The sequence below is a fragment of the Borostomias antarcticus genome (genome assembly GCF_949987555.1).
Source record: "Borostomias antarcticus genome assembly, chromosome: 22".
Taxonomy (NCBI): Eukaryota; Metazoa; Chordata; class Actinopteri; order Stomiiformes; family Stomiidae; genus Borostomias; species Borostomias antarcticus.
Genome location: NC_140255.1, coordinates 14639536 through 14651699, shown reverse-complemented (window position 1 = coordinate 14651699; position 12164 = coordinate 14639536). Strand labels below are relative to the sequence as shown.

Below are 12164 nucleotides of genomic sequence, written 5' to 3'. Positions count from 1 at the left end.
TGAAAATAAGCACTATGTTTGAGTTCTTTCTGCTGTTCCTCAAGCATGACAATGTGTTTCAACCGGCTCTGTCATAACCGCTTGTTTGGTTCTCAGACGTGTCTTGAACTCATTCCAACTGTTGCTGACGTTCAAATACAGGCCAGGCCACCAACAATGTTTTTAGACTTCCATGTTATTTTCCATTTAGGAAAACCCACAGCTAAACTATCAGTTACTTCATGCAAACCGAGAACAAAAAAACGTTTTTGCGGAGAGAGAGGCTGTATGGAAACCCGGAGGTCGGTGGGAGTGTGACCACTGTGAAGCGTGGACAGCAGCAGACCTTTCCACCGCCAGATGACAACATGTCTGATTGTCTGTCGACATGTCTTCACCTCTCACTGGAGCACATATTAGACATCCTAACACCTACAGAGTAGATCTGACTGCTCAGGAGATGGGCGAGAATGATATTATATTATTAAGCGGCAAATACAATGTGTAATATCTGAGTATTATCATATCAGGGATGTTCATTTGTGACAGTTACACTTAGTTAATCTTAGTAGAACTATCGAAACTGTTTCGATGCGCTGTTTTTGTCAAGTATCTTGGACACAAAATGTTTAACAACATTCCGACCAACCCGGCTCCTGACATTCATGCTTGGGCTGGTTGAAGACCAAGAAGGCCGACTTCTGAAGTCACTCCTTAAAAACGTGCCGTGTCAAAACAGCTCGAGAAGACAATGGGAGAGAAGGGCACATCGTAACTGTCTTCGGGGGGGCGGTGGGGGAGAGATGCTTATCATGTTTATGTACGCATGACTACACATTGACAGTAGTTTTGAAAAGAGAGTCAAAGAAATATGATTTATATGCAATGAGAATTATTTTCAAATATTTTATACCAAGAAATGATCAGGTGCAGTTTATCATGCGTTCACTACCTTAGGAAAGTGAATACCCACAGGGACTAGATTTACTCCCCCCTCTTATGAATTGGTGCCTTCTTTCACTCTTTCGAACTGAGGAATTCCAAGTGCTTACTGAAGCGTAATCAATTTGCAATGTGCCACTCTGACCCACATAGGGAGAATAGTGATTAAGGGTTTTGTCTAAACACTTGTACCAGACTGTACCAATGCTCCTGCTGGAAGGGGAGTGTGTGCGTTTGTGTGTGTGTATGTGTGTGTGTGTGGGGGGGGGGGGGTTACAGGGCTGATGAAACAGACCCTACCCAGGCTGTAATATATCCGGGCTCAGACAGAAAAAGGCCCTGGTGTATTTACCCTCACGCTGAATGAAGCTCTCTTTGGTTTGACAGCCGTGTTGCTCCACGTGCGAGGCTTTGCCCCGTGGTAAGACAGTCCAAGTAATCACAGATTAATAGAGCAGGCTAATCCCATTCACAAAGAGGTCGCAACTCTCACACAGATCCCCCCTCCCCCAACCAGCTCTTCCCCTGCATCACGGCCCACCTGCTAAAAGGCTACGCTACTGAGAGCAGACCGCTAACCGGTTTCTATTTAATGATTATTTGACACTTGTCCAAATAAAAGTACATTCTCCACTAAAGCAATTACAATCTAGTTAAACACAAAGCTGAATCATTTAAATAAAGAAAATGAATCATTTAGTGGTCTTTACTGAATGAGGTAGTAGTCCTACAGTAAATTAAATCAATTTCCAATGTGAAGGCTGCTTGGAGATTTTGCTTTACAGAAAGCACTGGAAGGTAATGGCAGACTATTCAACAAGCAACAATACATTTCATGCAGTGAATAGCAGCAGACAATGGAGCAGCCATTAAGGTCAAGGTGGAATTCTCTTTACTTCATATTGTGATCTTATCCTTCTCAACAAAAGTTCCCCCAAACCGCTTTAAACTAATGGGGAGGAATTTGTGATGAATTGAATTTGCCGTACGCACATCTAGCTGCACACATTTATTTTGTCTTTGTCAAATGTTAGGGAAGGACTGTAGATGACACAGCAGAAAGAAACACAGCTAACGTTGGACTGCTGGAGTAGTTCAAACTGGGTAGGAAATCCTTTTTACCTATTAGTGCTCATTGACCTGATATGCTTGCTCAAACACAGCCCAAATCCGGACGTAGACGCCTCCCCCGCTTGTGAGCTTGTCATGACAGATTACAGGACACGTCATGTACCTACGCAGCCTTCTGCTGGTGCAAAAACCTACTCTGCCCTCGGATACTCCCAGCACACACACACACACACACACACACACACACACACACACACACACACTCTTCTGGTACGACAGACCTAGTGACACCCCCACAGGTCGGACTACAGTGCTCCGTCTGTCCGCGGGGATGAACGACCAGCAGTGGTTGCTTACAGTACGGCACCTTTAAAAGGTGGGACAATCAAACTTCTACACTCGGAAACCGAGAACGACACGTTACGCAACAGCGAGCTGCGCTCTTGTGGTGTTAGTGGAGGAGGTGGAGGCTGAAGAGCAGCCCTGGGCTGACGGCGCTGATCTGTGGAGCCGTGGAGCTCGTAGCTGGGAGGCCGTCCAGGAGACCTGGCAGAGCGAGCTAAATGAATTATAGTTAAAACAACATTATGCAAAGAATACAGTATTCAATTAAAAACCCTTCACCTAACCATCCTCCCATCTCCTGCTCCCTCGGACTAATCTGGCATTCCAGAGTTGATTTGTTCTCTGCTAGATTCTGAGACGCGTCCAAGAGCCCTCCTCGGCGAATCGCAGACACTGCCTCGTCTGTCTCTGGTTTCTGGACGGCCGGCCCGTTGCCGCCATCCCGGCCCCGTCATGTGACTCTCCCCCTCCCCTCTCTCGGTCGCCGGGCAACGGCCCTGCTGGAAGGCTGGGAGCCGGGCCCCTGCCCCCCCGGGGGCCGGTGTGAGTGGCGTTTAAGAGCCGTCTCCTCGGCCGCTGCCGGAGGCAGCCAGCGCAGCGCTCTGACAGAGGGAGAGCTGTGCGCAGAAATAACGCAGAGGCTCTGCAGCTTGTTCCTAGCGATTCTCCTTCTCCGTTCCTCAACTCGACCATTCACAATATTTATGCATGTACATAATCGACCATGAAACGCAGTTTGGGACGCGTTTGGTTTCTGGACCGACTGCTCGCCGCTTTTCCAAACGACTGGAAACCGTGGCGGGAAATTATTCGCACGTAGGGTCAATGGATGATCGTATGTTCCAATACGATCATCCATTGACCCTACGTGCGAATAATTTCAGTAACAGTAACGTCCGCCCGAACTTTGAATGGAAGTATCCGGAATCACATCATGCGGTGGTGGGGAGGTTAATTGGAGGAAATAAATGTTTCTGTCACAGCTGACCTGAAATTATATTCTAACATTCAAAGCCTCATGCATTGCATGGGGGGGGGGGGGGGAGAGGAGGAGGTTCAGCAAGTGCATATATTTTATGTCCTAGACTATTGCAACAACAGAACACTGACCAAGTCTGCACAGCAGATTTCTCTCTTAACCCACGGCAGGTGGAAACCACAAATCACATTCTTCAAGGACCGCAAAACATTACATGGTAACCATGGTTATCCGCTGTGCTGTTGACAGCCTATACATCTTCATTCTCATCATGCTTTTTCGGGAACGTTTGGCAGTCAACATCTATCTAAATAATTCAACTGCTAGCTTGACAAATGTACAAGAACAGGACACTTGAGGATATTTATTGCGTGAAAACTTCACGGGCCATGACTGAGTCTGCATTTTTGGACTACCCTGTTGTACGCATCACCATAGACTTGCATGGGAATCAAATGTTAGTGGAGAGAAAGAGTGTATAAAAGAGTGTGGTACTGTAGCTTAGCAGGAAGAGAACTGTGCGGAGTGATGTAGCAGAAACGGGGTCAGCATTAAAGCACAGATAACAAGGTCATACCACCAGACTAGGAGTCATCAACATTTCACTAGAGCAAGGCCAAGTGTCTGACTCTGAAAATAATCGGAGAAGAAAAAGAACAAAATGTACATGTTCCATTTTTTTCATCTGTGGGAACCCATACTGAACGACTGTACGGGGCCAAGCCTCCCAGCCTCTTTGAAGAGAAAATAAGAACATTCCTGAGAACGTTCCCAGATGACCGGTCCCTCGGCCGGGTCCTGGGACGAGGTCCGGGTGGAGTAGTGTGACACATACAGTACAGGGGTTCTTGTCTTACCTGCTGATTTTGGAGTGAACTTGTCCCTGTTGGCTGCACACACAGCCAGGAGGCGGTACCCCAGGTCCAAGTCGTATCCTTGCTGGGCGGCCACACGACTCACCACCTGGACAGAACCCCAGCCAGCCAGTCAGACGGACAGACAGACAGACATTTCTTTCTCTTGGTCTGTGCACAGCAAGGTTTTTTTGGAATGAATGTGCCTCGAAACATCTGCTCGGCTCTGGTCTCACGCAGAGCTGTTAGCCGTGAAACAGACATGCTGTTTGGATGGGAGGTTTGGTCCGTTTGCAGGTTTTTTTCCCCCCCAATGCAAAGGACTGTGGGGTGTGTTTTTCATCAACAGAAAACGCAGCGGACGTCAGGACAGACGAGAGAGAGAGAGAGAGAGAGAGAGAGAGAGATAGAGAGAGAGAATGTGGCCTTTGGCACTAGTTTACTCCGATGCCCACTGGGAGGAAACATCAAGTCAGACCTAACATGCCAGGGGAGGCGCCGTACATCAGCGCTAAGTGACAGACCTAGCTCTGATTTACCTCGGCCATTATCAGCCTAAAGACGGGCCTCCACTGCAAATCCCTTTGACCCTAAAAGACAAAAGTACGGCCTGAGAGACATGCCTGCCCAGAGGTGGAACCCTCTCTTCCTCGTCGTTTCCCTGTGGCAGATCCTGTCGTTACACCCAGACAGATGTTCGAGGCGTGCCCCAGGGGTGTTTCAGCAGAACGCAGCTCTCTCTCCAACATGTCATTATCTTTTTCTAAAGTATAGCTTTAGATGTGACACCGAAAAGAGCATATCTCTGCCCCTATTTATAGAAAATGTGCATAGAGAGGAAGATGTATGAGCGCAAGTTGTCTAATTAAAATCTAAACATGCGAGAAGGGCCATTTTTGCTAAACAGTAATTCTGGTTTCGGCCCTGCGACACAGTTCTAATTCCAGAGCCCTAATTACACCTCAGGATCAGTTGGATTGTGGTGGTTTTGGTAACGCAAGACAACAACATGCTTCCTTAAAGAGCTGATAACATTCTTCTCGGATGGAGAGACACAAGAGTGTCCAGAACAGGAAAGATACACGTAGTCAGTATGAAACTGGTATCTATTCATATACCCGCCGACAAGCCTGATAATCATTGGTCTGTTATTGACTGCAGTAGGCTGTGTGGGATCAGTCAGTTAGGTTATTGACTGTAGTAGGCTGTGTGGGATCAGTCAGTTCTGTTATTGACTGTAGTAGGCTGTGTGGGATCAGTCAGTTCTGTTTTTGACTGTAGTAGGCTGTGTGGGATCAGTCAGTTCTGTTTTTGACTGTAGTAGGCTGTGTGGGATCAGTCAGTTCTGTTATTGACTGTAGTAGGCTGTGTGGGATCAGTCAGTTCTGTTATTGACTGTAGTAGGCTGTGTGGGATCAGTCAGTTCTGTTATTGACTGTAGTAGGCTGTGTGGGATCAGTCAGTTCTGTTATTGACTGTAGTAGGCTGTGTGGGATCAGTCAGTTAGGTTATTGACTGTAGTAGGCTGTGTGGGATCAGTCAGTTCTGTTATTGACTGTAGTAGGCTGTGTGGGATCAGTCAGTTCTGTTATTGACTGTAGTAGGCTGTGTGGGATCAGTCAGTTCTGTTATTGACTGTAGTAGGCTGTGTGGGATCAGTCAGTTCTGTTATTGACTGTAGTAGGCTGTGTGGGATCAGTAAGCGGTGACTTCACAGCTACACTGCCGCTCTGTGCCCTCGTAGTAAACGCTGAGTAGGTCGACGCAACCCACCAACTAAATGGGCAGTTTATCTGCAAGCTGCTGTGGAAGCCGTGAGCTCCCCAATGCAGAGAACACATTGATTTCAGAGAGAGGGAGGAAGAGACTCCTGCTGCTGGGCATTTAACCTGATAATACAAAGAATGAGCTGAACGCTCAGATGCCTCCGAGTGGGAGGGAAGCCGCTAACGCACCGGTCCCCGCGCTGCGGAACGCCGGTTGTTCCGTCAGGGTTCCGGATTGCGCCTCCTAAAGAGCGACTAGGCGTAATGACTTCATGTACCGTATCTCTGATGCTATTCCTCGGGCATAAGGGAAATGCACACATTGAGACGCAGCTCGGCTGGAAATGGCCCAAGGTGACATTTGAGCGATGCATCTGCTGTCCCTATATATCCTAATTAACTGAGGGGTATGTGTGTGTGTGTGTGTGTGTGCACTGAGCTGTCCATAAGACACTATAATTCACAGCAGAGGGTTATGGGGTATGACAACTGACGTGCCCAACTGCCACTGACACGTGACAAGGATTAAAAGGAGTAGATTACAAAATGGAGAGAATATTTGGCTTCAGAAAGGGCAAGGCAAGCGCATCCAGTTGCAGACAAACAGCGCTTGGAAACATTTAGGTTAACACCGTAGACAAACACCCACACCAAGGCCATAGTCTGTAATTTAGTGGGGAAAAATGTCAAATGGGTCCCTGTCTAGTACGTAGACAAAGATTACTGGTTCCTACACAGACCACAAAATACTAATTAATCAAGTAGCCAAATTAAAGCCCCCAGCTTTCTAAGATTAAAAGCTTTAGAGTCTTTTTCCTTTAAGAGCATTGATTGCTTGGTGGTTGGAGCACACATCTGCACACTTCTCATTCTGAAGCCTATGCACTGTCATCTGTTATAAAACACAGACAATTACTAGAGTTATTCTGATTTTTACCTCCTGTTTTAGAAATATAGCGGTTACAGTGCAACTCTGGTGATTTCAGAAGCTCAAGGGTAAAAACTGCAGCTGTGTTTGAAACTCAACCGTTTCTAAGAATAAAACACCGGTAGTTTCCCTAGATTGTCTATGACCCGGGCTACAGGGCATTCCCTATGGAGGAGTGATGCATGCGTGGTTTTCAGTCCGTCTCTGTTCTTAAACCCGTAGGGTTGTGGCGGTGGAGGGAGCACGGCTGACATCTCACCGTTAGGCATCCCATCAGGCTTTGCTCGAAAGGACGTTGGAAGGCCCGGGGGTCGCCGCACCAGTCTAGCAGCTCCGTCGCCGCCGTTTGGAAATTCGCTGGGTTTTGTAAGTGCTGCGAGAGAAATAGAGACCGAAAAGGTATTAGGATCAGTTAGCGGCAAAAGGTCACAGGCAGATTTATTACTGAGCGAGTTCGTAATGGATTAGATCCTTAAAGTTGCAGTTCGTAACTTCTGTGCCACGAGCTATAGCTCAGAGGGAACAGCCCGTCTGCCAGGTTAAATTCAGTCCCCTTCAGTCTCACGGTTTGCGGGTTTGTGTACCCCTAAGGTCAGAGAAGAACGCCCCTTGTTGCTGATTGGATCTCAGCATGCGCGCACACTTTAAACCAGGTGTGGCCACGCCCTCAAGCTTCTACATTTTTTTTTTTCAAATGCTCTGGTGTCAATTATTATATTTGCTGTAGCAGAGCTAAACACCAGTCTACAAAGACCCACTTTTCACAGATGCGCTCAATCACTTCTTGATTTATCACAACCCTCTTGATTTATCACAGCAATAACCTATATAAAAGTTGAAAATCTTACATACAGTAATGCAGCTTTAACAGTATTATGTGAAATATCCTAGTCTGCTATAAGCGACTGTACTTGTTACCAAAAGAGTCACAGCTATGGCACAGTGGAGGACACATTAATAACACGGTGAATATAACCCAACCCAATATTTCACGGCATTCCCTGGCAAGAAATGGAACCGCGGCGGCACCCAGCAAAAGCATGTGGGGTGGTCTCAGCATGGCGGGGCTTACTAGCAGTAATGCAGAGGGGGCTGGACAGAAGGAAGGGCCTGTCCCCTCGTTCCACATGATCATGTCCTGCCCTGCTCTGCTGGCCCCCGCCTCCCCGTTCGGGGTAATGAATCTCCGCGGCGTCTGCGTGGTGGAGGGCCGCGGCCGCGAGCTTCGCCGCTGTGACTTCATCTGACAGCACCGGCTCCTTGACCTTCAGGCTCCCTTTATCCTTTATGGCGTCCCCCCACCCCGCCTACCCCCACCCCACCGGATCCATCCGGAACGCGAGCTAAGCCTTTTGTCTCTGCGCGCCTCAGTACATCAGGTGAAAACCTGGCCACAAAAGAGACACCGGGATGGGTGGGCGGGCCGTTTAGAAGGGCTGTCAGTCATTCCCAAACGACTGCCCTGATATCCAGCTTCATTCTTCATCTCAAGATATATATATTTTTTATGGAAGGAGAGAAAGAAGGCATCGAGCTACTACAAGGCAATTTGTTACCTTTGTAGAGATTATGCACACACTGCAGCCTTTATGGCGCGCTTGTACAAACCAGAAGTAAATGGAGACCCACTCCACGGATATCAAAGGCTTAAATTGAGCTGCTTGTCATCTTTAAGCGAGAGCCGGGGCTCCTGGCACGTCTCTGGCGCTTTGATTTCGCCCGTCACAGGGGAAGGGAAGAGACAGCAACTGTCACCGCCCTGCGGGCTGTTTCTCCGGCGACCTTTAGGGGGCAGCAGAGGTCAGCATTTGATTAGGCGGCTTTCATATCAATTTACAGTGGCTGTGGAGGGCCGGATGAAACCAGTCTTGTTTATTTCATGTGCAGTCCAGGACCGCTCTCTACAGGATAAATCTTTGTTGGGGTGGGAGGAGGTGGAGGGCCGTGGTGTGGGGGGAGGGGTGGGGTGGTGGGGTGGAAGAGGGGGGTTGAGCATGTGAATTCTGCTAGTGGATAAAGTCTGCTGGAGAAACTCACATCCAGAGAAGCTAAATTTAGATGAGTCTGGAAGCTACGCAATCAGTGTAGCTAGGATGGAGGACTGGAGGACAGAGAGAAAGAGAGAGAGGGAGAGAGAGAGGGAGAGAGAGGGAGAGAGAGAGTGAGAGAGTGAGAGAGGGAGAGACAGAGGAAGAGGGAGGGGGAGTGAGGGGTGATATGCAGAAAGAAAAAAAAACACACAACAACACTAGCACTGCGGCTTGAAGTGATTACTGTTCTTGTGCACTCTGAACAATATCGGTCCCACCAGTGTGTTTGTCACGCGGCGCAGGCTTGGCAGTGCCACACCACAGATGTTACCCTTTCTCCAGCCAAAACCGACCAATCAAACCTAACTAGAGGCCAAGAGACCCCGCCCCCCCCCCATCCATATCCCCTGGGTGAGAACGGTCCTCCAATGTTTAGACTAAGCCCCTCTCCTGTCCAACCTAGCCCAGCCCAGAGAGAGACAAAGAGCCTGGCTAGGCTGTAACAGATACAATCAGATACATACAGAAGCTAGATGAAGTTTATGGCACTGTGTTTTTCACATCCGCCTAGGAGACACTCCGAGCAACAGACAAATGGCTGCTGCCAGATACACCTCGGAGGAGATATACGTACTGTAGACACATGTACTGTAAATACACGCATTGTAAATACACGCACTGTAGATATAAATACTGTAAATATACCTACTGTAAATATACCTACTGTAAATATACATACTGTAGATATACATACTGTAAATACACGCACTGTAGATATAAATACTGTTAATATACCTACTGTAAATATACCTACTGAAAGATATACATACTGTATATATATGTACTGTAAATATATACCTACTGTAGATATATCTACTGTAAATATGTTGTGTAAATATACGTACTGTAAATATACATACTGTAAATATATATAGGCCTACTGTACATAGTGTATATATACGTAGTGTAGACATATGCGGTGTAAATATACGTAGTGTAGATATACATAGTGTAGATATATGCAGTGTAGATATATATAGTGTAGATATACCTAGTGTAGATATATGCAGTGTAGATATACGTAGTGTAGATATACCTAGTGTAGATACAGTATATGCAGTGTAGATATACGTAGTGTAGATATACGTAGTGTAGATATATGCAGTGTAGATATACGTTGTGTAGATATATGCAGTGTAGATATACGTAGTGTAGACATATGCAGTGAAGATATACGTAGTGAAGATATACTTAGTGTAGATATACGTAGTGTAGATATATGCAGTGTAGATATACGTAGTGAAGATATACGTAGTGAAGATATACTTAGTGTAGATATACGTAGTGTAGATATATGCAGTGTAGATATACGTAGTGAAGATATTTACGTAGTGTAGATATACGTAGTGTAGATATATGCAGTGTAGATATCCGTAGTGAAGATATACGTAGTGTAGATATACGCAGTGTAGATATATGCAGTGTAGATATACGCAGTGTAGATATACGCAGTGTAGATATACGCAGTGTAGATATACGTAGTGTAGATATACGCAGTGTAGATATACATAGTGTAGATATACGTAGTGTAGCACCAGCGCTAACAGCTGCAGCAGCCACGGCGGTAGTAGAGCTGGAGAGTTTCCCCCACTTAATCTTGAAATATTGACATTTACAGTTTGAGGAAGTGTTCCTGCAGCGAGAGGAAGGTTCCTAGTTTTGTGCCAGAGCCCGTAACCATCATCTGTGGTGAGGCCTGACAGCAAACTGGCGTGCCCACAGAGAGCAGGAAATACTGTCTGAAAGACACGAGCCCATCTCCTCTCACAACGTTATCAACGGTGGGCTTCAAAGGCTAAAGGGGAACGCAAAAAAGTAGCTTCTGATTTAGATTTTTAGGAACCACTCAAGTTAATCAAGTTCCCATTCTTTCTAAGGTCGGATGAAAATAAACCAAAATATGCTAATATGGAAGGAACTGCTGTGCTGATTTCTGATTCAACTCTGACCCCTGGAAACGATCACACAAACCTTTTTTTCCTCCCAATTTCCAACACATTACTCTCTGACTGGTCAGCAATTCATCATTTGAGCAACAAAATCAATTTGTTTGCCCGTCCGTCGGACTGACTGGGCCTATTCACACAGAAGGGCCATGTCTCATGAAAACAAGACAATGCCCCGCGCTGCGCTTCCGTTCCCGCCACGAGGATGGGGATAACGCCTTCAAGATGCCAAATTTCACCCTGCGCACACTTTCAATTAAAGCAAACAGCTGGATCGGTTTACAATTTTTGCTTAATTATTTTAATGACTTGGATAGTCGCCAGTGGTGGTGGTGGTGGTGGTGGGGGTGGGGGGGGGGGGGGGGGGGTAGTGAGTTAATTGTTCTGATCTCCCCTGATGATCATCTTTGTGCGCGGGGGAGGAGAACGGTAGCGGGCTGAATGGGTTCTCTGCTACTCTAATTGGCAGGAGACATAAATGGTATTTATTGTGTCGGGTTCCTAAACCCCGATTGTCTGCAGCACAAAGCTGGCTCTATTAGCCGGCCCGGCCCGGCCCGAACGACCGGCCGCTTAACCGTTTATTAGATGAACTTGAGACGCGTTCGGACGCAGCGGATCCTGCTAATTGGCGTGTTTAGCCGACGGCGGCTGATGTTTGTTTAAGTTTGGGGAGTAGGGGTTAATACGTTTGACCCCGACAGGAGAACTGTTTATATTCACGTTAAACTGATGCAACCCCTCTCCCATATAACACTTTGACACTATACTCCATTAAGTATACTGAAGTAAAGATATAAATGTTCATTATTTTCTCAAACTCATCGGTAAGGGGCTTCACTACTGATCCCCTGGGAACAATAAAGTATTACTACTACTACTAAGCTCCTACTGTACTACTGTTACTAATACTAAAAAGGTCCTAGTGTGTTTAGGGGGATGACTAGGATACTGTGGATTGAGACAGAGGGTAATAAAGAGAGTGTGTGTGTTTTAATGTGAGTGAGTGAGTGTGTGTGTTTAGTTCGGCACAGCTCATACTACAGGGGCTCTAGCCCCTCCCCCCCGGGAGATCAAAGGCTGCTTCCCCTTGTAGAGAAAACCAACCGGGGGCTCTCCCCCCCCCCCTCTCTCTCTTCCTGCTCAACACTGTCCCAGGACACTCTCTCTCTCCCTCCCTCCCTCCCTCCTTGTCTCTCTCACGCCATCTCTCTCTCTTCCTGCTCAACACAGTGCCCAGACACTCTCTCTCTCCCTCCCTCTC

At 47.0% G+C, this 12164-nt stretch overlaps 1 protein-coding gene across 1 annotated transcript in view; it reads right to left on the bottom strand.

Annotated features, from left to right (window-relative positions):
- Positions 1–12164, bottom strand: part of LOC311323977 (zinc finger MIZ domain-containing protein 1-like) — a 111956-nt gene that overhangs the window by 31744 nt on the left and 68048 nt on the right. Inside the window, exons 4-5 of the mRNA XM_084456317.1 lie at positions 7124–7237; positions 4174–4279 (exon numbers count right to left, since the gene is read on the bottom strand). Coding sequence (XP_084312443.1) covers positions 4174–4279; positions 7124–7237 — 220 coding nt within the window. The remainder of the gene's footprint in view (positions 1–4173; positions 4280–7123; positions 7238–12164) is intronic.